This window comes from Dermacentor variabilis, chromosome 3 (genome assembly GCF_050947875.1).
Source record: "Dermacentor variabilis isolate Ectoservices chromosome 3, ASM5094787v1, whole genome shotgun sequence".
Lineage (NCBI taxonomy): Eukaryota > Metazoa > Arthropoda > Arachnida > Ixodida > Ixodidae > Dermacentor > Dermacentor variabilis.
In genome coordinates, this window is record NC_134570.1 from 35,953,217 (window position 1) to 35,980,976 (window position 27,760).

Here is a 27,760-nt window from a genome sequence, read left to right on the forward strand (position 1 = left end):
CGTGCGACGTGCTGGTGCTAGCAGCGCAACACCATAGCAGCCAAGCCACCGCGGCGGGTGTTCTCTGAAAATAGGAACATAGAGAACTCGCACACGCAAAATGCCACATATGTCTCACATATTCCGGCTCCCACACACTTCGACAGCTTGCTAACCGACTCCTTTGGTAAGCACAAAATTCCGACAGCGCACCCGACAGCGGCACTGCGTGACAGCATCTCGCATTCTTGTTGCGCCCAAAACCGCTGACGACGAGCGGCGGTGGCGCGTGGATGCAGGAGCTTTAGTAGCGCCGAGTTTTCCGTTATCCTTGCTTCTGACACTCACCGCGCGCGGCGCCGTTGTAGAGTCGCTGCAGCGCCCGCCCGATTTGTTCCTCAGGCGTTATGCCAGCTGCTGGCGGTTGATTCAATTTCGTATTCGATTTTAAACGGGTTTTCGTGGAGCGTTTTTTTCTTCTTCCGGGTTGGCGACATCAAACACATGTCGACATGGGACATTACCTGAGCAGGTCGTTCAGCGAAAGCAGCGCTATGCCGGCCCAAAGCACTCCGCTGCCTGTGAGAAGACACGCCAAAGTACTAACGTTGTCGGAATTAGACCCGCGTTCGCCTACAATCGAGATTCCGAGAACGCCCATACAAGTAAGCGCGTCATTTTGCTTTCTTCCTCCTATTTGGTTAGACTGGCGCAGCTTCTTATGCTCTATCACAATTGCATGATGTGGCCAGCTGAAGTTGATGTCATTTGACCGCCAGTTTTCTGCGGGTCATAATGGCGGTAATCATAGCTAATTAACGCTTCTAATTTTCAGTAAAATTTGAATAGTACTATGTTTTCTGATGAGTAGCCTTGTGACCGAGCTTCGTCTTCCTCTTATACTTCTTTCTTTAGAGAGGAAAAGCCTTGGTCGTAGAAAAGAGAACGCTGTCTTTTTGAACGTAGCGGGCGTCCTGTTCAACTTGTATCTAACGCTTTAGCATGGTATTAAGCGTGTTATTTCTTTTTTAGCTTGTTTGCTAAAAGCCTTGTCACATAATGCGCAAGTATTTCGTCACGCCGTCGCCACTAACCCAGACTGACGTTAACGAACAACGCCTTGGTAACAGAAAACGAGTGTTTAAGCGCCTGTCTCGCATCCTTTCGAACCGTTACATTAGGCGCGCTGGGAAATTTATATTCGGCACATTCGTTCGGTTACTGCAATGGATCGATAACGCTGTTACATAGCCACGCTTATGTAAACCCAGCATATGTCTACCGTACCTTGCTTGAATTTTTCATGCTAACAAAAAACAAGTAGCAGGTGTCTTGTAAATGCAAAAAAGTGTGTTAAGTGTCTCTTCTACTGCTTGCACTATATAGCTTTTGCGTGTTTTGTTGACCAAGATGAAGATGGGTACGTTTATCTAAACTCTGGAAACAAGCTACAGCTCCACCTTTTTCATTCCACTGGGAGCGGTGTTTCACTTCCTTCTGGGGCTACGGCGTCACATATGCCATGCTGAAGCTCCATGTAGACACCTAAAAAATCGCCATGTGAGTGCGATGTTGTGGTATGGAACTTGCCTGTGAATCATGAGCCTAGTTATTGATTTGTGAACTGAGATTATGCAAAATGTGAACGAAAGCTCTAAACCTGAGCAGTTAGCAAGTTCCTATACAGTCTGCCATACCAATCACTGGCTGCACCAATCTCGGCACTGCCGTGCACAAGAAAAGGGAACAATTTGACAAGTGCCGTTATACGGAAATGAAATGGCACCACCCTTGGAGCTTTTAATTTGGCACTATGCAAGAACAAATGTTTAATCTGGGAATTTATTATAGGTTTTGGTTCTTGTTTTTTAGTGAACTTGCATGATTCATTCTGACGTGCCTCTTAATCACACACGCACACATTTCTTACTACGTGTTAACAGTGTCTGAAATACTGCAACTAGTTTGTCATCAGTTGCAAACATAGGAAACTGCCATCAGGCCAATCGCTAGGCGTTATAATACTCTGCTTAATTGTAAAAATGGTTCATACAACTTTTATTTATTTAGAGCAGCAGCATTTTGGGCAATTGTGGTCTACAAATGTCTGGAAATCTGTAAAATCATCTCCACAAATCACCTTGCTATTTAAGTTCCTGTTTTTATATGTGCTCGCATCAAGATTAAATAGAGCTGTGTACAATCCACTGAACACTAATCATAGCACAGAAGCAGCTTGTACTATTTCTATGTCCTCACATTTTTAGATAGCTTGTTTAGAAGTGTGCTTCTCTGGCATAATGCAGAAGCACAAAATCAGGCAATCCTAGGTGTTTCTTTGATGGCACTTTTTCGCCTGTCAATGGAATTCAAGCCTACAGTCAGTTACATTGCCTGTCCTCTCCACATAATAACTTGTACCTCTCTTCGCTGCTTCTAGCATTATTTCACCAGTGCACAGGTGTCTTCCAATAAGTTCATGTTTGCAAACCAGTTATGAAGTCTCTGCAAATGAAAAAAAAAGTTACCAGATCTGTGCATACTCTTTGTAAACATACATCAAGAACAACATCAGCTGTCAGTAGACCTATAAATACCCACAAGAAATTCAGAATGCTATTCAGTGTTAATTATTTGCTTTAAGACTTAATCACAATATCTTCGTGGATCTCACTAGCATCTTCAGAGAATATGCATTATCTTCAAAATTTCACACAGAAACCACGTATTCTGCTTAGGAGGATCTTTTCTGATTACATTGATGAACACAACCTTTGGTGACACCAGCAGTAGCATGCAGTGGACCACAGCTTATGCTGTAAAACAGCTTATCATGCGGGTAGACAAAAACACATTTATTGATCCTTGTTTTCATTGAACCCGTCGTGGTGGCCTGGCGGCTATGGTGTTGCGCTGCCAAGCACATGGTTGCGGGATCAGATTCTGGCCACAGCAGCCACATTTGTTTTTTAGACAAAATGATAAAATGCCCATGTACCATGCGTTAAGTGCACATTAAGGAACCCTAGGTGGTAAAAATTAATCTGGAGTCTACCGCTATGTCGTGCTCATAATTAGATCGTAGTTGTGGCACATAAAACTGCAGAATTTAATTTTTCCTTTCTTTGTGCTGTGATAATGAGGTGGCAAGCTGTAGCAGTTAATAAATAAGCCTTTAATGTAAAGTGTGCAACTGTCCAGAAAGGGTGCTGCAGAACGTATTATCATGTCACCTTCATAAAAGGCTTTCTTATGCAGTCACCTTCTCTTTTGACTTCTCTGCAGATGGAGGATGCAGTGATGCTGGATGGCTCAGCAGAAGCAGCTGATGTAGAGTTTGATCCAAGGTCCCCGACAACTGCATTCCGGCGAACTCCAATACCTTTGGGGGCCATGATCAAAAAGGATGTGCAGCAAGAAAGTCCGATGGCTCAGTATTGTGAAAAGAGATGTACAGCTATGAGTGCCTTGAATAGCCCAAGCACAACAATGCACAAAGGTTAGCATAAGTTCTATGTCATTTTTACAATTCTGGTCAGCCTGTGCTATTGCGCTTGTCCATAAAGTGCATCCGCCAGGCTAGGATAAATATTTGAGTTAGATTGAAGCTCACCTAAGACGTGGACACAGAAAGAGAGTAGACAGGACAGCGCGTTTTTCTCAACTGATGTGTTGTTTGAGAGAAAAACATATATAAACTTGTAACCAGTATTTTCGCACATGCACAGCAAAGTACGATGAGACATTCACGATAGGAGCACCAAGGCTTTAGACTCCTCAAAATTCTATTGCAGTTATTGCGTATCTGGGTACGCATACTCTCTTATCATGTAGCGTAATGGTTGTCTGACTGACGCAATTGCTACCCCTTTTTCTAATATGGTATGCCTCAACTATTTCGCTAGCTACTTTATCGTTGTTTCGAAAAATAATCTGCATGTCACTAAACTGTGGCTTACACCCACCAATTTTGCAGTTTATACAGTGCATGGCTTGATGAGTATAGCCTGTGGAATTTAACAATGCATTATGTTCCCTAAGTCGATCGTATATGCATCTGCCTCACTGCTCCACATATACTTTACCGCAAGGGAAGGGAATGAGGTGAACCACCCCCATTCTGCATTCAACAAACTTGTTTTGATGTTTGACAGAACAAAGCCTTTGTTCTATTACCTTGTAGTGCGTGGACAGATGCGGACATGGGGCGCCAGGTTATTTCTTGCCATGAGTTTCACGTCAACATCGTACCTACTTCAAATGTTTTTCAAAGTATCTGCCAACTTGTGAACATAAGGGATGAATGCCATATTTTCCCCCCTCTCGTTTGGCAGTTGCTTCTTTCTGGCCTTTAATTCTATGGCTCTGTTATTGCATACTGATGGGATAACCTGAATTTCAGAATTTTTCCAACTTTTCCAAACTCTCGCTCATGGAGTGCACACATGCTTTCTGTAAAGCGGACATAATACTGGCTTTGACTATTTCCCTCTTGGCTAACTTGGAATGCCCGGATGTGAAACTTGGGAGAGGTTTCACAGTCCTTGGTCAGTGGCACCAGCAATATGGTCTTTAGTGTTGACCAGTCATAAATCCAAAAATTGTTCTTACGGACTTCTGCAGAGAAAGCGAGGCCCATACTGTTTTCTTTAAGAACCTTTAAAACGTAGACAGGACAAGTGCTGTTTTGTCTACTTCCTTTCTGTGTGCACTTCTTAGGTGCGCTTCAGTCTAACTCAAATATGAAGGTCAACCAACTAGCCCAACTTGCCATCTTATTAGAACAAATATGCAGCTTTATTTATTTTTGCTCAGAACACTGGCATCAAGAAACTTGTAAGAAGGTGTGGTGTCAGCCATGGTCAATTGCATTGTGCTTTGCACAGGCTAGTGTGAACAGAGAGCAGCATCTAGACTGTACTAACAGACTAGTTTCAATAGCACAGGCTAGTCTGAAGAGAGAGCATGAATGTTTATTGTTCGGCTTATGCCAGTTCACCTGTAGGTACCTGGCCATCAAATCACTACTAAAGGTAAACCCAAATTGAAATGTGTGCAGCAAGCTTCTAGCTGCACCTGTACCAGAGCAACAAGGTGGAAAACTTCCGAACAAGCACAGCTAACGGCTCTAAACAGCTTAGAACAAAGAAGCCATTCCAAGCTGACCGCAATGGTATTTTTTTTTTAACATATTGCAGGAAATTGTATTTGTCCCTGTAACAATTTCACATGGTGAAACTGCTCATTAAATTTAATATTATACTGAATGCTGCAAAAATATCGAAACTTGTGCCAACAAGCATCCACTTTTTTGTTTGAAAGAAAAAAAAAAGTATGTTTAGTAGCATGCTGCAACTTGAACTCAACTGAAAAGAGTGTTTCGTTTAGACGCCCTGGTTGTCACTATTGCAGGATGCACCAACTGATTTTTAATCTAGTTTTCCCTATAGGCAGACATCTCGTTTATTGTTTACATCTGCAGTTGCCCGTTATTGACAGATTGTCTTCTCTGAACGTGACAACCACGGCACAGTCATGCTGTTCGCGAGAGGAAACATAAGACAGTGTTTACATTGGTACAGTTTGTTTACCCCCAGCGGAAGTGTGTTTCAGTGACTTGTCCACTTCGGTGTTTATGTAGTGTGTTAGAACTAGCCATGAGAGTGGTAGCCGGCACCATTCATGGCCATGGCAGTAAATGGGGAACTTTCAACGACAGGCATAAGGTAGGAGAAAAAACTGGCCAATAAACTCTCATATACTACCTCAATGCATCAAAGGCTTCCAGGGCCATAAGTGCATTGTGATATCGAACATCTGTAATTTTGTGGTGACACTGCCTACACTGGCGATACACTGTCAAAGAAATCATAAAGGCCTGTGTGTGAATGACTAGACGTGTTGCTCAGTGTGCTAGGCCATGCCCTAGTGTGCTTTGGTGATCCTCAGTTGTTTAGATAAGATTAAAGGAACACTAAATGAAAATGTAAAGTGAAACTACACTGAAAGGTTAGGTTTCTGTAATATCAAATTACTTATTCAGTGCAAGAACAGTGTGCTTTTGTAAGCGAGAGATGACCAAAATGGAAAATCAGAGTGGTGCCACCTATTCTGGTTTATTGTACCTCGTATGATTCAGCAATGGCCGATTCACTGAAAGCAACAGAAAACGAGGTCACATGAAGGTTATGTTAACTCGTCCGTATTGACGTAGGTCATTCAAATTGAGAAGCAGCAGAAGGAACTCCTATGGCAATTTTCTACACAAGAAAAGTCATACATTGGCACACAGAAAAGGACAGACATCTATACTTGCGGACTACTTTCTGTGGCAATGAAGGAAAAGCTACGGAAGCATGCCTGCTGCACATGTGTCACCACGCCAAGTAGTCCGGCAGCGTTTGACAGTGCATTTGGTTGCTCGGAACAGACGCTAAATCGATGCAGCTTCCACTTGTGACGGTTTCATGTTTCCCTAGACACAGAAGGGAAAAGTCGCAAAATAAGTAAACCTTTACACTCGGTGGTGTGTTTTGTCTTCAACTGTTGCTAGTAAGGTGCTCATTTGTCTTCCCAGCCTAAACGAACATGAATTAAAATGTGAGACTTTTTTCAGAAGCGCTGTCACTTGTGCAAGCTTTGCTTCCATAGCTTTCCCTTCATTGCCACAGAAAGTTGTCCACGAGTATAGACAAATAATCTATCAATATAACTCTGCTGAACATTTCCCTTTAACACCCCTTTAATAACAGTTTTGCCCTCTCCCAGAGTATTGCGGCAGTGATAATATGGGAGTTCTGCTACGTGTTTTCAAAATAGCTTCGAACAATACAAAGGTCCATAGGAAGATGAAACCTTGAAGTGATTACCTGTGATCAAACAAGAGACGTCTCTGGGGCCAGCGTTTCAGCAAGGGGACTTGTCTTCGATTTGATGAAGGCAAGTTTCCTCATTGAAACATTGGCTCCTGCAACATCCCTTGTTCTACTGCTGTGGATTATTAGAAGCTATTGTGTTGCTTGCTATTTTTTTCATGAACTGTGTACTGTCAGGGACAAAAGCTAGGGGGTTATGAAAGTTCTCACCGAATTGCACTTACCTGTCACCTGGCTGCCTGACATTGCAACTCAAGCACTATATTTGGTTCATCCATTTCCTGTTTTCTGGAGTTGTTAGGCAGCATTCATCGTACTTCATTCCTTATGTTCACGAGGTCTTGCTTGTCAGAGGCAAATGAAAAATCAAATCGTTATTTAGCATCAATCTACTGGAAAGCGAGAAACGTTACGAAATGAGCCATGTGTTCTAAAGGTGTACTGATGCGAAAGTACTGGTAGTAAATAATTAAATTACATCATTTTTAAATGAGTGTCAAGTGCAGCGTGATGTTGGATGTGAAATAGGTTATGTCAAAGGAATTGCTGGTGGTCGTGGACAGACGATGTGACACACCACTGACGAATGCACCATTAGCCAGGTGCACTTTACAATCGGGCCACATTGTGAGCGTGTTAAAGAAAGCTGAGTGTATTAAACAAGTTTCATTGTATAGTTTAACATCCTGAAGCAGCACAGTAGGGTATGAGGGATGCTGTAGTGGAAGCACCCGGATGTATTTTGATTGCCTGGGCTTCTTCAGTGTGCACCTAAATTCTAGTACACAAGATTTTCTGCACTTCGCCCCCATGAAAAGCGGAACAAAAAGAAAAGAGAATAAGCTTTGGACTTTTTTCCACATAAGCAGTGGGTGTAAAATATGTTTTAATTTTGTAAGCCAAGATTTGACTTGTGCCAGTTACAGAAGCAAGGTCTTTTTCAACGAATGCCCACCTATGTGAATAGCCTGGTTAGATGGTCCAATGCCATAGCTAGGTAGAAAATGTGAACTCGAGATTCAATCAGAATATGTAATCCTTCTGCTGGGTCTTGCAGGTACAATTAATTATTGGATTATGTGGCATCACTTTTATAGTCTCCGACAATCTTTACCTTGTCTTAGCTCACAGTCTTCGTGTCACAAGACTAAGTGAAAAAAACTCAAAATGTTACACCAACAAAACCTATGTGTCTTATTTGTGCTAATATATGGAAATTTCCAAGCACAGCTCGTGGTGTGCTGTCAACCTGGATTTACATGAGAGAGAACAGCACTATGGCCAATTATGTGGCCACGTATCAGGGTGGATTTTCAGACTCCTTTAATTTCCACTAGAGCAGATTATCCCCGCCAACTAATGCTGCATTTCTCAAACTCTATCTTAAGGCAGGTGTTACAAGGCAGCTTTGTAAGTGGCACAAAGGAACAAAATGCGGGTTCTGCATCAGCGAGTGACGACTACAGGTCGCAGCTTTGGCACAAAGTATGGGAGATATGGCATTTAGGTCACGAACATATTTTGAGAAAATGCTTTTAACAGACAAACTATCACTATGGTTATAAAGCGCACCCATCCATATCTGTGTACAATTTTCCCCCCTACTTGCTATGGTGACTCAGTGGCTGTGACGTCATGCTGCACGAGGTTGTGGGTTTGACTTCCAGCTACTCTCTGAAGGGAGGACAGAATAAAAAAATGTGTTATTAATCTAGTTTGCCTGAGCCTTAAGCACGGATTAAGACATTTAGGAGGTGAAACTCCCGTCAGCGCGAGCGAGCGCGGGCGACCAGATAAAGTCACAATTGTTGTATGCGCCGACGGGGCCACATACAGTGGCGGTGCCATGCGGCGCATCGTAGAAGCCGCGTCGAAAAAAAAAATGCAGCGCCCGGGCACCGGCGCGCGCTCAACAGCGGTAATTTCTTTCCAGGCCGCCAGCACGACAACGGCTCCGCGGGCTTGTGACCTTTTCTGATCGCCGCAAACAGCGGAGTTTCCTCTCCTAAATGTTTCTTGCTCCGTGGCCTTAAGGAATGCCAAATGGTCAAAATTATTCCATGGCTTTCCCCTGCATTGTCTCTCATGCTCTTCTAAGGTTATCTGAGACGGTAAACTCAGTCGACCTGCCTTTTGTTTATAATCTCCAAGCCCAATTATAACTATGACCAATCCACATGTAACTAATTTTCAGTGTCAATTATATTTGCACTCATTGTGACATTTCATGTACACAGTGGCAAGTTGTAGTGCAGTAGAGTTTGTGAAGCAACGTTCCAACTGAAATGCAATGGTAGATAATGAGGTATACTTTGAAAGCCATATATCTTTGCCATATATGTGAAAGAAAGCAGCGCATAGCAATAACTCATTTGCAGTAAATTCAGGAAATACTTATCTTCAAATACTTGAAGCCACAGAAAGCTATAATTGTTGGAAGACTGTGCTCTCTTAAAGCTAAGTCATCACAAGCCTTCCGTGAAAGAGCTGCGCTGAAATGTTGTACACCATTTCGTACATGACAGGCAACATTGCAAAGGCTAGAGAGACTGCTCTCACTGCTTGCATTCGCGAAATAAAAGGTAGTGCATCACAAATGAAAATAATCTATAGGTTCACATCATGTATTCAATGTGACATGGTCCTGTACTTATATATCACAAAATATAATGTAATTATCATATGGAAAGTGTCGCAGACCTTGACCTATTTAATACTGAACGAGCGAAGTGGCACATTTCTGAGATTAGTGACCACAGTGCAATGCTTGTGCTCGTGACCAAATCACAGTACGCCACACACAGGAGCCACAAAGGTGCATAAATACGTGATTTTACGTAGCCTGATGTCCACAAGTTGTAGTTGTAACACGTGAAGTAGTTATTTGATAGAAAGCTTTGCACAAAGAACTGCACTTTAAGGAACAAGAAGTGAGACTCCTATGACTGCACTGCTTGCGTTGCTTATTCATTATTCCCTGCTATATAAATGGAATGGAGTAATAGACAGTTCAATCACTCCAAGAGGGCTTACAGGCAGAAAAAGGCAAGTGATGTGGGTCAAGCACTGCAGCGATGTAGGCTCTTCTGCGATGCCATGCCTGCAAACCAGAGTAGATGGTGTCCAGAACATACCATACATCCCACCACTAAATGTTTTTAACACCCACCAGTTTGCCATAACAAAGCAATACCAAGGGGCGTTTTGTCGTCTACTCTTGTCCAGATGCATGTTTCATGCTATAAATTTAATTCAGAACAACCCTGTTTCTTGCTGTGCATCTAAGCTTCACACTGCTGTGTGCCAAAGGCACGGCCTCTGTGATTGTAGCACCCTACCCTGTGCTGCCCTAGAGACTTCTACAAACATTACTAGAGGGAAATCTGGCACTGCAGTCATTCAACCATCAAGGGAATGATATCTAGCATACATGGATTTTTCTGATGTAGCATGGCTTCATTGAGGGAGCAAACTGCAGCTTCTGATGCATTAGCATTAAGAGTGTCAAAGTAGGGAAAAAAGCGCATGTGTGTGAAGAAGCCTGGGCAGGTAGTCATATGGTAGAGGTATGCGAGACACATACACACGCACGCGCACACACACACACACACCACACACACACACACACATATATAGATAGGGGGTCCCAACTATCACGCAGCAAGATTTCAAGATATGCAAATGCCATGTAGCTGGACAAAACCAATTTCCACACTACTGGCCGCTCAAGGAACCTTGTGTGTTTGCGGGCTTCTTTCACGCTCGGAAAAGCACTTTTATGTCGCACATATAGAGCAACAGAAAGTTCTATTGGGATTTCTTAATTTTGCTCTACAGTTTTCTCATTGACACTTTTTTTGGGAGCAGTTTCGTTCTCCCAACAGAGTCATCAGAGGACACATGTTCGCTCATATAGGTCATATGGTCTCCTATTCATGCGATATCATGCTCAACACAGCCACTGCTGACAAATTTCAAGTCGAGTGTGCGCCGTCACAGTTTTTCTTATGCAACAATTTGGGAGACAAACCTAACAAATGGGACACTAATACATGACTCTATGGGAACAAAACAGGACCAGCATTTCAGAACACAAGAGCCAGGAAAATTTAACAAACAGGAATATATCAAGTTCTACTATATTTACTTTTCCCCTCCTTTTGATGCTACATGCAGTTGATTTCCATTGCTCTGAGGGATCTCTTGTTCTGTTACTACAATTTCAAAACCACCTATTCTGAATTGTCTTGCATGCAAATACAGCAGCATGCAAGTATATTCACATTTTCTGCAGCTTCGAACTCTGGCTGTGTTGACTGTTCTTTAAGAAGGCAGATGCATGCTGCAGTCTGATGCATGGTCTAACTGCCATCCTTTGTTGTTTGTTTGTTTGTTATTGCAGAAAGAAAGACGAAGAAATCTCAGGAAGACCTCAGTGGCACGCATAAACAGTCGGCAGTAAGCAGCATGCCAGCAAGTGAACGCCCCGCTTTGAAGAACACAAGCCGCCCAAACACCTTACTGAGGTCTCTCCAGGAAAATCATATACAAAGAGTTGGCAAAGCAGACCTCACAGCTCTGCCCAAAATGCCAAACTTCGCGGAGGAGAAGGAGAACCGCATCGCACCATCAAGTGCTTGATGCCACACCTAATCAGTGCACACGTTTGGTTATATGTCAGTGTGCATATTTTGTATTCAGGCTTTCTCTTTTATTTTTGAAATTTACCTCAGGGTATCTACAAAAATTTAAGGGCACATGCAAAACACGCAGAACTTCCCTGTGATCTGAGAGATAACCAACATACTGATTATGCCTCAAACCTCTGGTGTGTATGGTGTTACATAAATGAAATATCAAAAATTAGATTTTTTTCTTGTGAGCAAAATGTGGCCTAATATGTAAGCACAGGCTGCAGTTTGGTCATGATTGACCACACACAATAGGTATAATATATACAGCATGCAAATTCTTGTAGCACTAATGACTGACTTATTCAGCTTGATATCAGTTTCAGTGGATGCCCTGGTAAATACATTTTTTAACTCTTTTTTTCAAGCTTAGCAGCTTCCCTCTCACACGAGTTGAAGCGTCCAGATGACAATATCAGCTACAGTGATCTCATTTCAGTGTGACAACATGTCCTTTTCAAGGGCCACGTCAGTGTCTTTGTGTGCATGGGTGTGGTTACTCTGCTTGCTTCCCTTTGGCAGATACCGTCTCGGCGTCTGATGGAAAAGCTACACTTATGCTGTCTGGGTAGTTTGAGAGTGGCTTGGTGTGCTATTTTAGTCTTTGGCTTCACTTGTGGATGGATGGATGAGTCGCTTTGCTGAGAGTGTGGTGTCCTCACGTATTCTCCAGGACTGCTTTTTTTACCACTATTTGGATGTTTTGCTCAAGAAAGTGCAGGGCCTCCAGTTTTTGCTAGATTTTATGCACTGACTGTACAAATCTTTTTTCAAAATCACAATGAATAAAGCATGTTGCACAGTTTCGCTTTATGGACATAAGCATTTCTTTTTTGTCTGCCTTTTGTGCCAAGGCCACTAGGAAAATGAGAAAAAATGGCCACATGTAGGAAACAAAATAAGAAGGCTCAGAATTACACCGGGTAATGCTTGCCGTTAAATAATAGTGTACTAATGTAAACATTTGTCTTGGCCTTTTTTGCTTTACCAGGTTGCTGCAGACTTCGTAATTGTGGTACAGAAACTCCATTCCTTGAGCGCACAACAAATAATGAGCTCTACCATCTTTTAGTGCAATGAATTGAAAAATGCCAAATATGAAGTGGGTTCCTTGCATAGTGTTTATCAAGGTTTCTTTATGCATTTCAAAAATTGGGGGACTATAGTCATGTGGTTTATTACCGGTACGGCAGTCTGACCCATACATACATCAGTAGTGCTGCTACCATGTAACCAGCACCCCAAGATTTGCACAGTGTGTCAAGGTACCCTTGTAAACACTATGCTATCACACTATCTGGTGCACATTTCGAACTGGTCTCATTAAAAGAGAAGATATATAATTGCAAGTGTAATTATAATGAAGCGCTTGGAACTATAACACTTCGTTGTACCGTATTTGCACATAACCGCGAATATAACGCGAAAGTGGACTTTGGTCTCTTAGAAAAAATAAAAACAATAAATATTGCGATCATTATAATGTGAAGTGATGCCGCAAGGAAGTGCCTATACTTTGTTTCTAGCACAGCTATGGCTGTCGGCAAGGGTGAGCGCATACGCAGCAGTCTATGCGTCTTGTTTTACGTTTTACGTCTTGTACCCCATGTGCAAAGAATGGGTGTACCGAGATGGCGTGGCATTATGTGGGTTGTAGTCTCACACGTTTAGTACTGGCAGTTGCATAATCTTGAGTTTTGGAAACGCACTAAAGCGACAGGCAGAGGAAGCATTCACACCCTGCTGCCAGTGCTATTCATAATAGCCTTGTCCCAGTGCGGGCAACACTATGAGCCATGAGGGTGGAGTGGACTTGAAATGGTGACTGGCTTCACTTCGTACCGCCGATGCAAATATATCAACATTGCATGGACCTGTATCTTTTGTCACAGACTCAGAATCTTGCTGCCCCTTCTGTGCAAAAAAAAAAAAAAAAAAACACTTACAAGTGTACTTATTTTGCATAAGATGTGAAGTTGCAATACAATGAAGCAGATTGCCAATTGAACCGACATTATTATATCGAGACTTCACTGTATAGATAACTTTGTTGTAAAGATAAGTACCATACTGCTCGTAATAAAGGAGGCAAATATCCAGCATTTGAACTCGAGAGATACTTAGTGAAAAAAAGTTGCTAATTTTCTTCTGCCCACTACAGCTGATCTTACTATATCGAAGGTAATAGCATACTCCGCAGCAATGTCTGGAAGCAACGGAAGTAGAGCTGCAGAGCATTGAATGCTGCTGTTGCCTCCCTTGTCATCAAAGTTGCTGCAGCGAGCCAAGCACCACTGCTCAGCAAAAGTATTAGTGTGCAAAGACTGTTGTCTAAAATATTCCATTACTTGCCAGTACATCTCGCTAGTGTGGGTCACCAAAGTGTTCATCTATTTGGCTTACTGCTTTTTTTTTTCTTTTCTTTTTTTTTCTTTTTTTTTTTTTTTTTTGAGCAGGTACGGGCTCAAAAGATTTTTCAAAGTTGATTCTCAAAACTTTTAAGTGCTCGAAACAGTTTGTCTTGTCCATTCACCTGTCAAATCTGTTAGTGATGCTGACCATTGTCATTGTCAAAGATTTGCAGTCAAAGATCTGCTGTTGTGGTGCACAAGTTCAGAGCCAAAGAAGGCGCTGTGGAAGTTTGGTTTGGATTTAGATATCCTTCATTATATACTGGTCATTTCATTGTAGAGGTGCTCATAGTAAAAGCATTCAGCTGCAGTTATTTGTTGCATGTTTAATGAATTCTGGCACCATACAGTCATTGCCAAGCTAGCAGCTACCTAAAAGCAAAAAGGGCAGAATACAAAAATTTGTGCCATAACTTCTTTAACTGTTGATGCTTCCTAAAACCTTCAGCAGCACCTATCGTTCAGTGGATGCCATGTGTTTGTGCAGCACAAAACATCTTCAGCCCCCAGTGTTTTTTTTTTTTTAATATGCAGATCCAATGCACATGCTCGAATCTATGTGAAGCAATGAGAAGCAGTTAATTATACGCTACATTATTTGCTCATCTACTGCACCACGTTTTGCAACATGATTACGTGTCTGCTGAGCAAGTCGTAGAGACCACCATCACAGGCTTCTCTGGAATTGGCCCATTTTACTATTGCAGAGTATCTCCAGGATTGGGACACTCTACTGCTCTGTATGCTGCAAAAGATTTGCACCAAGAGAACACATGAACTATTCTGCAACAGCATGTTAGCCATCCACACTTGATGTTCATAGGTCGTTTACCTCCTAAGCACAATTATTATTATCAGGTTCAGCCAACTATTGAGAAATGGCATATTCATCTTCACATGCCAGGGCCAAATTGTTCTACGGAATATCAGCAACAGCACTCCCAAAAAAGCACATTCACAGTAGCTGTGGCTTCAAAGAAATTGTAGCGGTCATGCCTTGCGGTTACGCTTGACCCCATAAAACAAGAAGCAGAAGGCTCAAAATAGTGACATACATTTTAACTACGAAAACAGCTTTTACACTTGTTGCTTTGTAAATGCTCAAATTTCACGAGGTTACATTATTTTGTTCGTGCTGTTTGACAAAACACTTGGCAAAGTTCCTTGCCCAATTTGTCCTGAAAACAAACATCTTATGTGCAAAAATGAGCCCCTTCGTATATGTGGACTGATTTTGCCAGTTGGAAACTATATTTAAAAAGAAACACGGATTGTGATAGCAGTTGATGTGACTATTCTGTTTCCATGTTTTGCTTTGAGGGAGGCAATAATTTTATATTACAAACAGCTCTTCATCTGACCAATTTGAGATACCAAAACCGTTTTGCATTGCTGAAACGTGGTTGCAATCCAGCCTGCAAAGTCGCCTTGCCATGCCTATTCATGCCATTTCCTTCAGTTGACAAGTGGCAAAATGATGCCATGTCTATGAAGTGACTCGTGTGTGTATGTACAGGTCTTTTTTTTTTTTTTCGTGTGTATGTGTGGGGGGGGATGAACCAGTTGAGCAACTATGCCAAGTGTTTTTTGACAAACAATGTGAACAAAAAACACAATCTTGTTACAAAATTTTAGGGCAAACACAGTAATAGTATGAACAAAACAATTTTCTTTAAGTTGTGCGAGTGCCGCAGCTGTCTGTACAATATGTTTGCTACGAGGCGCTTATTCCATTGATCTAGTAATTAACAAAATCACATTAAGGTGCTCTAGCATATACTCTAGCATAGCATATAGCATATACTAGCAAAGCAATATACTTTGAAATTCCATGCCTAACCTTCACTAAAAATGGTGAGCTTACTTTTTGAGGGCGCAGGAGTAGACACATCTACTGCTTTCAAGTACTGTATGTAAATGTAATGTAATGTAAATGTATGTAATGGAGAATACCTTAGTAACTTGCGATTCGCTGATGATATTGCCTTGCTTAGTAACTCAGGGGACCAATTGCAATGCATGCTCACTGACCTGGAGAGGCAAAGCAGAAGAGTGGGTCTAAAAATTAATCTACAGAAAACTAAAGTAATGTTTAACAGTCTCGGAAGAGAACAGCAATTTATAATAGGCAGTGAGGCACTGGAAGTTGTAAGGGAATACATCTACTTAGGGCAGGTAGTGACGGCAGATCCGGATCATGAGACGGAAATAATCAGAAGAATTAGAATGGGCTGGGGTGCGTTTGGCAGGCATTCTCAGATGTTCAACAGCAGGTTGCCATTATCCCTCAAGAGAAAAGTATATAATAGCTGTGTCTTACCAGTACTCACCTACGGGGCAGAAACCTGGAGGCTTACGAAAAGGGTTCTACTCAAATTGAGGACGACGCAACGAGCTATGGAAAGAAGAATGATAGGTGTAACGTTAAGGGATAAGAAAAGAGCAGATTGGGTGAGGGAACAAACGCGAGTTAATGACATCTTAGTTGAAATCAAGAAAAAGAAATGGGCATGGGCAGGACATGTAATGAGGAGGGAAGATAACCGATGGTCATTAAGGGTTACGGACTGGATCCCAAGGGAAGGGAAGCGTAGCAGGGGGTGGCAGAAAGTTAGGTGGGCGGATGAGATTAAGAAGTTTGCAGGGACCGCATGGCCACAATTAGTACATGACCGGGGTTGTTGGAGAAGTATGGGAGAGGCCTTTGCCCTGCAGTGGGCGTAACCAGGCTGATGATGATGATGTAAATGTGCATCCTAATATTTACTACCTGTCTTTGCTATTCAAGATACATGTTAAATGAAATTCTTTGCAAGGGTTAATCAGTTAATTTGCATTTAAAATAAAGTTGTAAGCACTGTTAGCAGCAGATCTGTGGGAGGATCTTGGTAAGCACCAGCATGACGGCTGATGAAAAAGCACAAATGGAATGGTTAAAAAAAATAGTTACTGAATGATGTGTGCTGACAGGTTGAATTTTGGTTAGTATAATCTTTCTTTGTCCTTGCAAACAATTCACCACATGTAGCCAGACACTGCCGAAACATACAATGATGCAGGTAACTCGCACAGACATTTCAAACTCTCTTGTCCTCCATGTTTCTGTCACATTGCGGCATTCAAAAGAACTGCTCGTTATATATGACCTCTTTGCAGTTTTGCTGTAACGCACATGTCTTGCTTAACAGTATAGTTTGCTCTAATGTTTGGCTAGGGTTATGTGCTAGACATTTTTGTCTGACGCACACAGGTTGCAAACTAGGTTTTAACCTTGTAGACGCACAAGACTAATAATTGCTGTTTATTCATGGGACCAATGACAAGCTACACATGTACAGGCAACAGGCACTTTATTATTTAAAATAAGGCACCTCACTCAAGTGTCCTCAGTGTCAATGGCAAAGTTGAACTTGAACTCTGCACCAGACTCTGGCACACCAGGTTGGCTGTCTCTGTTCGACGTCAGCACTTTCCGCAGGAAGATGGACTTGGTCTCTGCAGAATGTTGAGGCTGCAGCTTAGTCTTTCTGGTAGAATCTGGAAAACCATAGCAGTGGATATTATACATGTGTCAGTGAGGAATGGCTATCATCTTTGCAGTTTTACACCTTACAGCACCAACTGCATCACATGGTGGGCCTGTATGAAGAATAGTTAACATGAAATGGAATCTTTCATTTCTGCGCTTGTTGACAATGAAAATATGTAGGTGTAGGGTGCTGGTCCTTGCATATTGTGTTTCTGTCTCGCTGTCAAACGTTCCACGCTTCTCACACAACATGTAGAGTGGGTCAGTTGGGAAATTATCGATCATAAGTGTCAGCAATAATAAGGCAAAGCATAGTAGTCTGGCAATAGCTTTTCTTAAATACATGCGGTAGCCGTGTTAAAATGTGCTGGACTGAAAAGCTGACATTTCAATGTGCCTCAAGCCTTTAAGCATTGTAGAAGCGTACACTGGTCTATGCGAGCATTTTTTTCTGTTCGAAATATACAGACACAATTCAGTACAGAAATGTTGAAACTGTGGAACAGAAATTAATTAAGATGTTCTTAGGTTTCTCGTTTGCTTCACTTTACGGTGATCGGAATACAGCTCAAGACGGACCATAAATGCAGTTCATGTGAAAGTCACTACGCACGCACGTACCGGTGATGAACTTTGCCTTTTCCAGTTCCATCTTCTCCCTGTAGTTTCCAAGTGTCATGCTCATTACTTGCCTTTTTTTCACGACGGGCGCTTTCACGTTTTGAAGCGTTTGGAGAGCCCGCAGTTGCTCAGTATCTGTCAAGGGTGTGTAAAAAAAGAAAGAAAGAATGCGCTTGCAGCTTTCCAGTTTAAAATATCGGCAATGTCATATCTTACAGTTTTTCTTTTTTGTGTCGGCATGAGAAAGCGAAATATTAAGCTGCTCAATGCACCACTTCAGTTCTCGCTCGAACTTCTCGTTGGGGTCCTGCAGTAAGAGGAGGAGGATCAATTGAGTACAATTTTTAAAAAAATTATTACATTAGCATCAACAAACCTCATCATTTGAAGGATCTTCTAAGCTCGATGAAGTTGAAGCCTGTAGTGTTGGCAGCTTCTGGAAACCAAGGGACATGTTGAAGCGTTACTTCTCACAAAACATGCAATGCTGCCCAAAAGTTAATTGGTACCTGAACAGGCAGTTGCTTTCTTCTCTGCATCGATGAAAATACTACTCAACGTCTACCAGATGAGTTCAGACATAGGAACGACGACTATGCAGCGCAATGACAATGAAGAATTCACGCTTTACGATGCAGGAAAACACATGTTTACAAACATGCAAGAACGCATAGAACCATGGGCGCCGCCATATTGCTTGTTGCCAGATTGAATCAATATGCGGCCAAACGCTTAACCAATGGCCTAACAGACTTAAAAGTCGCTCTCCCCATCAATGCTCCTTTGGCTCTACTGACTTCATATGAGAAACTCTATGACTGACTCTATCGTCATGACCACCACACTGTGGTCATGACATACGGATGCCTCGTAGGATATTTCAAACATGTTACCGGCCTTCCGTGTTGTAGTGAAAAGAAGGGCATTCACGATAACACGGCCGAAGTGTCGCCTACAATATTTCGAAAATAAGTGAACTTCCAATAGTTATTGTTTTCTTCTGAGACGGTAAAAGGTTGGATTATAGCTTGTATCAGCGTGTGCTGTGAAAAAAAAATTGAAGAAGGGAGGGAGGGGGCAAGAGGAAGGGAAGCATATTTTTGGCTGTGCCTTACCTTAAGCTTTAACATATATAGATGTTTATGGCTTTATACTCGTTTATATTCCTGTTCGTTCTGTCACCTACAGTGGTAAGGAAGAAATAAAGTTCTTGTCACGGACAGAAAACGAGCTAACAAAAAAAGAAAGAAAGAAAAGAAACTTCCTTTCTTCCATGGAAAAGATAGAGCTGTTGTTTAAAAGCAGAGAGCTTTGCCGGTGTAGAAGTATTGGCCTACAGATACTCTGCGACGGATGGGTGGAGAAATACGTAACAGAAAACGGATAGAACAACGCCTGAGTCTTACACGGCTCATGCACACTATAATTTGCTCGAAGACATGTTGAGGCTACATAACGGAGCACGTTGTGAAGAATTATTAGCAAGGTGAGTGGGAACGCCAAAAGATTTGCAAGACTGCAAAAGAAAAAAAAAAAAGCAGGTCCCACCGAGATTTGAACTCGGATCGCTGGATTCAGAGTCCAGAGTGCTAACCATTACACCATGGGACCGATCGCTCCGATGCCGGGAATCGAACCCGAGCCTCCTGGGTGAAAGCCAGGTATCCTAGCCACTAGACCACATCGGAAGACGGTCACCTGAGTCAAACTGACAATATATAAATTCTACTGCTCTGCTTCCGCTTAGTATTTTTTTGTAGCGATAATATAAACAGCTTTTGCAGCTTCAGACCTTAATTTATATGCCTCTGTTTAATGCTGTTGCTTTCATTGCTGCGAAAAAAGCACTGGTGAGAAGCCTAAATAGGCGCTTAGTACGCGCATTTGCTAAGAGATGGCGGGACGCCCGAAACCTGCCACAGCTCAAAACTTCATTGCCCTTTTCTCACGATGGTCGTGCGGTTGAGCGCGTTGTTTTGTGGTGTGTGTATGATGCTCTGGACTTGATAAGTGAACATGTGACGCACGACATGCCATAAGTGTGAGTAGAAATTCCTTACTGCAGACGATGGCTGTCGGCCTTGCCAACGCAGCTGTTGGAGACCTCCTCATACGGCGCGTCGTGCCGCCGCACCAGTTTTGTTATTCTATCCGCTTCAAGGTTGCTCCGAATGATGTTGAAATTTACTGTGTGTCATTTTGTAGAACGCTCTGCTGAATCAAAGTTGTTATTAGCAGTGTGCCCTGCTGTTGCTTTTTGAGCACCACCTGTTTAGCACCAATGCGCCTGCTTTGTTACATTCGCGCTTGCTTCGCGCGCTGCTGAAACTACAACACGAGTAGGAGAGCGTCGCCAATTTTGGACTCGCAGCTAGATTGTTGCGGGGGTAAAACGCCGTTGTTTTACTACACTGTTAACTGTCACATGAAATGTGCTAAGGACGCGAGCGCTGTGCCTTGGCGATTGTAAACACTGCACTGATTACGTAGCGTGTCAAATTGAGGCGATAAGAAATGAGCAGGTGCGCAGCTCAATGATGCAGTTAGAAATTAGGAAGGAAAAAGAAGGGAGGTGGTGGTGGTGGTGGTGGTGGGGGGGGGGGGGTGATGATGATGGGTTTTTTCATCAATTTCTTCATTATGGAGCACTCACCCATATGGATTTCGTGCTGGTGGATGCTAGTTTGTTTACGTAGCGTATTCGTTGCGAGAGCTGTTGACCTTATTTGCTCGTCGGTAGCTTCAGCTTATAGAAAGCCGGATACGTTTACGCGCTTCTAGTCGATAGCATTTTCGATAAAAAAAAAATAATAACCTTGTGCTATTCGTTGCCCTACCTTTTGCTTGAGAAAAGATGTAGCGTGCATTATGACCAGTCTCCTGAGGCCCCAGTTTTACGTGGAGTAAATTTTAAAATATATATATCTTGTTCGAGGTAATCCTAGATTCACCTATGTATCTGTAACTAACATACGTAGAGGTCAGCAACTGTCAGTATGCAAAGTTATGCGGTAATGAACACGTAGAGTCAGCAGTGCTCCTTAATTTTATGTCAAACGGGGGAGGTATTCTGGGACGATCACTTTCGGCGATACTATCGTCTCGGCCATCAGGCGCACACTGATTGGCTGGTTGAGTACTACTTCACGCGAAGGCGAAAATTATCGTCGAAAGTTATCGTCCGAGAATCTTTTATGAATACTATTAAGCCAGCTGCTTGTTGTACAGGAGCAACACGTTCGACACCAAACAGCTGGTACACGTCGGAACAACCGAAACTGTCACGTTGTGTTGTGTTGCTCTTACTTTTCGTGAATCCAAACAAGAAACCGCCGCGGTTACGCATGCTGCTGAGCGCAAGGTTGCGGGCTAGATTCCCGACAGCTGCACTTCGATAGGGGATAAAATGATTTCGATAGGGGATAAAATGAATGAGATTTCGGGACACATTTAAGGAGCCGGGTTACCAAAATTAATGCGGAACTCTCCACTGCTGCGCATGTGTTGCTTTTGGGCGTCAAACGGGGTTTATTGACCCCATGAATCAATCAAATCAACCTGAACACGGCTTTCGTATTGCAGCCTGTTTATACGCTGGTTTTACGCGGGGTTTACGCTTCACGCTGTTTTCAAAAGCTCTGTATGCGTGAGTCATTCCGTATTATGCAGCCGTATGCAAATTGCGCTGATCATAAATTCCTGTCTTTTCTTTGCGTGCGCATAACTTTGTATTTGTAATATTGCTACAGCACGCTCTGGCTATGAGAAAAGAGGAGTGTTGCTTTGAGCTACAGAGTTGAAAGACCTCCGTAGCTTTTTCAAAAACGCTCTCGCTCTTTTCTTTCTCTCAGAACTTCGAAGTTGCTACAGAACTAAGGAAAACACACGCTTACATCTGATTAGAATCTGATTACGTATTAGCTACACCACTGCAGCACTTAAATTGTTGTGATAAGCTTTGCGTAAGACTTTGCGTGAATGAATTGTGCAAGTGCGGATAAAACTCCTGTGCACTTTAATTGATATTTGCTGCTGGTTTCAGAAGTGCAGCTTTATTTCATTTTCTTTTTTCTTTCTACCGCCTTGATCTAATGCATACACATACACAGTGCAGACCCACACACGAACAGACCTAGCTGAAGATATGTGACTTCCAGCTATTACAGGTTCTAGAAACCAGGACGGACTTCTTGTATCGGGAAATTTTCGAAGTGGTGCTTGTCGAGTTACCTGAGTGTCAGTGTAAACACGCTTATGTGAAGTTTCCGGAAGAAGTGTATGCAGCAAGTATTAAGTATTGTGTGCGTGATATGGCACCGCTCCTGAAATCTTCGCGTAGTGCTGTGGCAATAGGTGGCGGGCGTCCAAATCCAAGCCCCAGCGACGGTTGCCTCTCAGTAACAGAAACTGCTGATCTCGAATACCGCTCTTCTGTCCACTGTATGCGTCGGAAGTGATTGCGGAGCCGGAAACACGTCATGCCGTGTCAGGTCGAGATTAACGGATTCACTGGCACAGCTAAAACCTGCGTCAATTAGTGGAAATGGAATCTTAGCTGTTTTCGCATTCTTCTGCGCGAAATACCGCCCTGTAATATAATATATAATATAGGCATATAGGGTAGGGTCTAAACTGTTAGCCATTTTTAATCATTCTTTTAATGCATATCTAAAGAAAAAGTGCTTAGTGCAATGTTTACAGTGCACTTTCCGGCTCTTCTAGGGAAAAAAAAAAAGCTCTTCATTCTTGTAAATGCCTTAACAAAGAGGTCACGAGGTCCTTTTCCACCAGATGTATTTGGCTTTAAAGTGACGTGCACAGAATGTTGCCTATGGCGCCTCGCATAGCAAAGGATTCAAAAAACTGCTGAGCAAATCATGATAATTTTGTTACAAATTAGGCAAAGGCTGCTAGAAATGATGTAAAAGCAATGTTCACAGATGTGTGTGTGTGTGTGTGTGTGTGTGTGTGTGTAAACGAGGGCTCGGCACTTTTTCCATAAACTTATTTAACAATTGTGCTAGTCACATTCGCATTTATTTTCGCACTAAAAGAACCATTAGTAGTCAGCATCTCTTGAAAGTTTAATGTAAGATCTTCATTTTATCCTTGACAGCAGTCTACATGATGCTGTAAGTGGATGTAGCTACGTGTTGTTTGTGCCTGTTTGCTTAGGAATCTACGTGAAGGCTAGCCGAGCTCACAAGACTACGAAGCAGTAACTCACCGATTATGCGCGCAGGCGCAAGTCTACTGAAACATTTTTTAAACAGCGAAATTGGCTAACCGGATCAAGTTTTCCTTCCAGCAAGCGTATCTTTGCAACTCGCCAAGCCTTAGTTCGATAATATGATATATTTCCGCTAATGTGGCACGATCGAATTAACGAAACGTGTTGACAGTGTGGAACATTAATGGTATCGACCGGAACATCAGCGCGTGGCCGAATTGAGCGGAAAATCGAATCGGTGGAACCCTACTGTGTACGGCATCCGTGCAAATAGATTTGAAACCGTCGGCACCGCACAGCCTCTTTTGAAGGCCACGATATAAGCTTTCTTGGGTCCAATTGCCTTTATTCGTGCCTTCTAGCGGCAAAAAACTCCCGGTCCTTGTTGCATTTTAACGTCGTTTGACAAGTGGCGATGACCCGCCTCGTGTTTACTGCCGTGGTAATGCATGCTTTCTTTTTTTTTTTTTTTTTTTTTCATAAATGAAATTCGAAAGTGCGGGATGTCCGCTGAAGCCACGTGCATAGACATTTTCTCCGAGGATCGCGGCAATCTCGCGTTAGTGCTGCCGTGATTTGCCTTCGCGTCTCGTGACGCAGTGCGCGGTGCGACCGATTAAGGGATTTGCGGAACACTGGGTATAGGCGTTCTATTCTAACTCTATTCAGTTAGTAATTGCCTTGCACAAGATGGCCGACGTCCCGCACAGGGTACCATCGAGCCGTGTATATATGCTTGCAAACGGAGAGAATACATATAGTGTTGCGTTTCGCCTGCGACACGTGGTTTTGCCGGCGCGACTGCGGCGGGGCGGCAGACATTTTGGCCCGATCGTCGTCGCCGCAACACTCATCGCCAGGTGTTTCCAGGCGCGTCTGCGGCGATGCGACCGCCTAGGGATCCTCCTCGCATTCCAGTTATTGGGCCCGAAACAGGCGATGCCAAAGCAGGGATCTCGTTCCAGTCATTGTGCCCGAAACAGGCGATGCCAAAGCAGGGATCTCATTCCAGTTATTGGGCCCGAAACAGGCGATGCCAAAGCAGGGATCTCGTTCCAGTCATTGTGCCCGAAACAGGCGATGCCAAAGCAGGGACCAGCCTCTCATTACAGTCATTGTGTCCGACCGGCAGCGCCACGACAGGGTGCTACGAGATCGTGCGCAGCGCCACGACAGGGTGCTACGAGATCGTGCGCAGCGCCTCGACAGGGTGCTACGAGATCGTGCTCGACATGGTGCTACGGCATCGCTACGACAGTGTGCGTCACCATTAGCCCATTGTACATTCACGTGCTCGTCTTTTGAGGGGTTCCTTCTTGCCCTCAACTGCGGGAGTATAAAAACAGCTGCCCCCGGACGCCAAAAGGAGGGCTCCGATTTCTTCAGTTGAGTGAAGTGCTCTCCCGTCTCTCTACTTCGGTCAAACCTGACCGCCAACTCTTTGCGATATTAAAATAAACAAGTTGTTTCGTTGTTACCCGTCGACTCATGCTTTGCCGGGACCTTCGGATGCTTCGAGTTGTACCCCAGGCCGCCAGGCCAACGCTACCCTTGGGGCTTGCGACCCAGGTACAACCACGGGCGTCAGCGCCGAGTTCCCATCCGATCGCTCCAGTGTCGCGATCCCAAACATCTGGTTGGCAGCGGTGAGATCGCCTACGACTTCAAACAACGGTCTGCCAGCGGCGAGATCGCGACAACGGAGGCCAGCAGCAAAGAGATGCAGTTGACAGTATGCTGAGCAGCTCAACGACGATCCGGGAGCAGTGCAACGAGCCCTGTGTGACGACTGGTTGCCTGCAGCGGAACGACTGCGCGGAATTCCTGCCTGCGAGGTTTGGTGAGTGCGGGACTTTCTTCTTCTGAGCTTTGCCAGGCTTTTGTTAGTGTCAGAAACAGAGCTGGTAATTGTGGTTGTCGTTGCTGCCGGGTTAGTTTGCGGCAAGACAATAGTAAGCAGTAGAGAAAGCAGCATTCAGAGCAGCCATGGATTTGAAGTCGTTGCGCAAACCGAAATTGTTGGAGCTTGCAAGAGAGTTGGGTCTGGATGTCTCGGACAAACTCAGAAAACCAGAACTGCTAAAGGCTATTCTTGAGTTAGAGGCTGAGGATGACGAGCTGTCGGAATGCCTTGAGACTATTGAAGAGAGGGAGACTGCAAAAGAAAAAGAAGAGCGTGAACGTAAAGAACAGAAAGAGCGAGAGCAACAAGAGCGTGACCGTCAACACGCTTTGGAAATGAAGCGTCTTGAGGTAGAAATGGAACGCGCTCGTAATGGAAGTCAGGCACACGGTGCAGGAGAACGCGTATTGTTCAAAATGACTGACCTGATGCGGCCGTTTAAGCTTGGAGAGGACATTGGTTTGTTCCTGGTTAACTTTGAGCGAACGTGCGAGAAGCAGGGGTTCTCTCGGGAAACGTGGCCACAGCGCTTGCTCACTTTGTTACCCGGCGAGGCGGCCGACGTAGTCGCTCGCTTGGATAGAGAGGAAGCAGAGGATTTCGACAAAGTAAAATCAAGTCTGCTAAAAAAGTACCGGCTGTCTGCGGAGGCGTTCCGTCGGAAGTTTCGGGAAAATGAGAAAGGCAGAAGTGAGTCATATACAGAGTTTGCGTATAGGCTTATGTCGAACATGCAGGAGTGGCTCAAAGAAGAGAAAGCGTTTGGTGACCACGATAAAGTTCTGCAGTGCTTCGGGCTAGAACAGTTTTATAGTCGGTTACCGGAGAACGTGCGATACTGGGTCTTGGATAGGCCAGACGTGAGTACGGTGGCTAGAGCCGCTGAGCTAGCCGAGGAGTTTGTGACGCGTCGAGCTCGCGGAGCTAAGGACGGTCAAAAGGGTGAATTTGGCTCGAAGTTTGAGAGGCCGAAGTTCACACCCATGAGAGCAAAGGGGGACACGCGTAGTGAGGATGCGAGTGAACGCAGTCCGACCAAACGTAAAGAGACGGCGGCAGCCAAACGCAGAAAGCGGTTCGAGATGAGGCGAGCGGGCGTTTGTTATACGTGCCAGAAGCCGGGTCACTTTTCGGCGCAGTGTCCGGAAACAACACCAAAAGTTGTGTTTTTTTCAATAGGCAGCACTGACGAGAACATGAAGCTTCTCGAGCCTTACATGCGAGACCTCCTCGTGAACGGGAAAGAGTGCCGAGTGCTTCGCGATTCCGCAGCTACGATGGATGTAGTTCACCCATCTTACGTAGAACCCCATATGTTCACGGGCGAGTGCGCATGGATCAAGCAAGCCGTGGAAGCTCATAGCGTGTGTCTGCCGGTAGCAAAAGTGCTTATTGAAGGACCTTTCGGAGCGCTTGAGACGGAGGCCGCAGTGTCATCTATGCTGCCACCCCAGTACCCGTACCTATTTTCAAACAGGTCCGATCACCTCCTGCGCGAGAAGGGGCTTTTGTTTGGTGAAGCTAGTGTTCAGGCCTTAACCAGATCGAAGGTTCGGGAGCTCGCTGCAAAGGCGGTAGTTGCGGGGCCGACGTTATCAAACAACGAAAAAGGGTCAGAGGCGCAGCAAGCTGATATTCAGAGCACGCCCGAACTGAATAAACTTGAGTCTGTAACGTTAAAGGCGCCAGATACTGGAGAGGAAATGCCCGACACGGGAAAGTTAGAAGAGCTATCTACTGATTTGCTCATCGCGCCTACGTCAGACGGACTTGATAGGTTGCTAAAAGTCAGCCGGTCGGCTTTGATAGCCGAGCAAAAAAAGGATGGCAGCCTGGAAAACGTGCGCTGCAATGTCAAAGAAGGTATCGCCAGGAAAACTGCGCGTTTTGTGGAAAGGGGTGGAGTCCTGTACCGGAAGTATCTAGACCGCCGAGGAGTGGAGTTCGATCAGCTGGTCGTGCCTCAATGCTATCGTCAGGATCTGTTGCGCTTGTCACATGGGGGTTCGTGGTCCGGACACCTAGGAGTTAAGAAAACTAAGGACCGTCTCTTGCAAGAGTACTATTGGCCAGGGTGTTTTCGGGACGCAGACCATTTCGTGAGGACATGTGACACTTGTCAGCGGGTGGGCAAACCAGGGGACAAATCGAGGGCGCCGTTGAAATTGGTACCTATCATTACGGAGCCTTTTAGACGGCTCGTTATTGATACTGTGGGACCTCTGCCGGTAACAGCCACGGGGTACAGACACATTTTGACTGTGATCTGCCCAGCGACAAAGTTCCCTGAAGCAGTGCCGCTTAAAGAACTCAGCTCAGTAGAGATAGTTAATGCACTACTGTCCATATTTGCGCGAGTTGGTTTTCCTGCGGAAATCCAATCAGATCAGGGCACAGTGTTTACTAGCGCTTTGACGACAACTTTTCTCGAAAGGTGTGGGGTAAAGCTGTTACACAGCTCAGTGTACCACCCACAGTCGAATTCCGTTGAGAAGCTCCACTCCGTCATGAAGCGCGTGTT

The 27,760-nt window shown here is 44.0% G+C and overlaps 3 protein-coding genes and 2 non-coding genes across 6 annotated transcripts in view; 2 read left to right on the forward strand and 3 right to left on the reverse strand.

The window, feature by feature from the left end:
- The first annotated feature begins 330 nt into the window (after positions 1-330).
- On the forward strand, positions 331-12,349 carry LOC142575413 (uncharacterized). The gene is made up of 3 exons (XM_075684771.1): positions 331-644; positions 3,265-3,478; positions 11,257-12,349. The coding sequence occupies exons 1-3, from the start codon at positions 492-494 to the stop codon at positions 11,493-11,495; spliced, it is 606 nt and encodes a 201-aa protein (XP_075540886.1). The 5' UTR covers positions 331-491; the 3' UTR covers positions 11,496-12,349.
- LOC142575414 (UPF0488 protein CG14286) lies at positions 9,934-18,972 on the reverse strand. 2 transcript variants are annotated; one of them, XM_075684773.1, is made up of 6 exons: positions 18,616-18,972; positions 18,483-18,542; positions 18,323-18,413; positions 18,107-18,241; positions 17,328-17,493; positions 9,934-9,954 (listed from the first exon to the last, which is right to left on the reverse strand). In XM_075684773.1, exons 1-5 carry the CDS (start codon positions 18,643-18,645, stop codon positions 17,333-17,335), a joined length of 477 nt encoding a protein of 158 aa, XP_075540888.1. In that variant the 5' UTR covers positions 18,646-18,972; the 3' UTR covers positions 9,934-9,954; positions 17,328-17,332. The 2 variants fall into 2 exon arrangements, with proteins under 2 accessions (XP_075540888.1, XP_075540887.1); XM_075684772.1 differs by lacking the exon at positions 9,934-9,954 and having other exon boundaries at positions 17,290-17,493.
- Positions 18,973-19,645: 673 nt separating this feature from the next.
- TRNAQ-CUG (transfer RNA glutamine (anticodon CUG)) lies at positions 19,646-19,717 on the reverse strand. Its single transcript has one exon. It is a non-coding gene; the product is annotated as a tRNA-Gln (tRNA).
- Positions 19,718-19,722: 5 nt separating this feature from the next.
- TRNAE-UUC (transfer RNA glutamic acid (anticodon UUC)) lies at positions 19,723-19,794 on the reverse strand. The gene has a single exon. It is a non-coding gene; the product is annotated as a tRNA-Glu (tRNA).
- A 218-nt stretch (positions 19,795-20,012) lies between these two features.
- The window catches only part of Hsepi (D-glucuronyl C5-epimerase), a 94,265-nt gene continuing 86,517 nt past the window's right edge, over positions 20,013-27,760 (forward strand). Inside the window, exon 1 of the mRNA XM_075684774.1 lies at positions 20,013-20,147. The gene's annotated coding sequence lies outside the window, so the exon portion shown is untranslated. The remainder of the gene's footprint in view (positions 20,148-27,760) is intronic.

What these genes read in the sequence shown, in the direction of transcription:
- LOC142575413 (XM_075684771.1), top strand. Translation starts at nt 492, where the DNA reads ATGGGACATTACCTGAGCAGGTCGTTCAGCGAAAGCAGCGCTATGCCG. An exon ending in TTCCGAGAACGCCCATACAA is followed by an intron (nt 645 to 3,264) that starts GTAAGCGCGTCA and finishes ACTTCTCTGCAG; the next exon opens with ATGGAGGATGCAGTGATGCT. An exon ending in AAGCACAACAATGCACAAAG is followed by an intron (nt 3,479 to 11,256) that starts GTTAGCATAAGT and finishes TTGTTATTGCAG; the next exon opens with AAAGAAAGACGAAGAAATCT.
- LOC142575414 (XM_075684773.1), bottom strand. Translation starts at nt 18,645, where the DNA reads ATGCAGAGAAGAAAGCAACTGCCTGTTCAG. An exon ending in GAAAGCAACTGCCTGTTCAG is followed by an intron (nt 18,543 to 18,615) that starts GTACCAATTAAC and finishes CTTGGTTTCCAG; the next exon opens with AAGCTGCCAACACTACAGGC. An exon ending in AAGATCCTTCAAATGATGAG is followed by an intron (nt 18,414 to 18,482) that starts GTTTGTTGATGC and finishes CTCTTACTGCAG; the next exon opens with GACCCCAACGAGAAGTTCGA.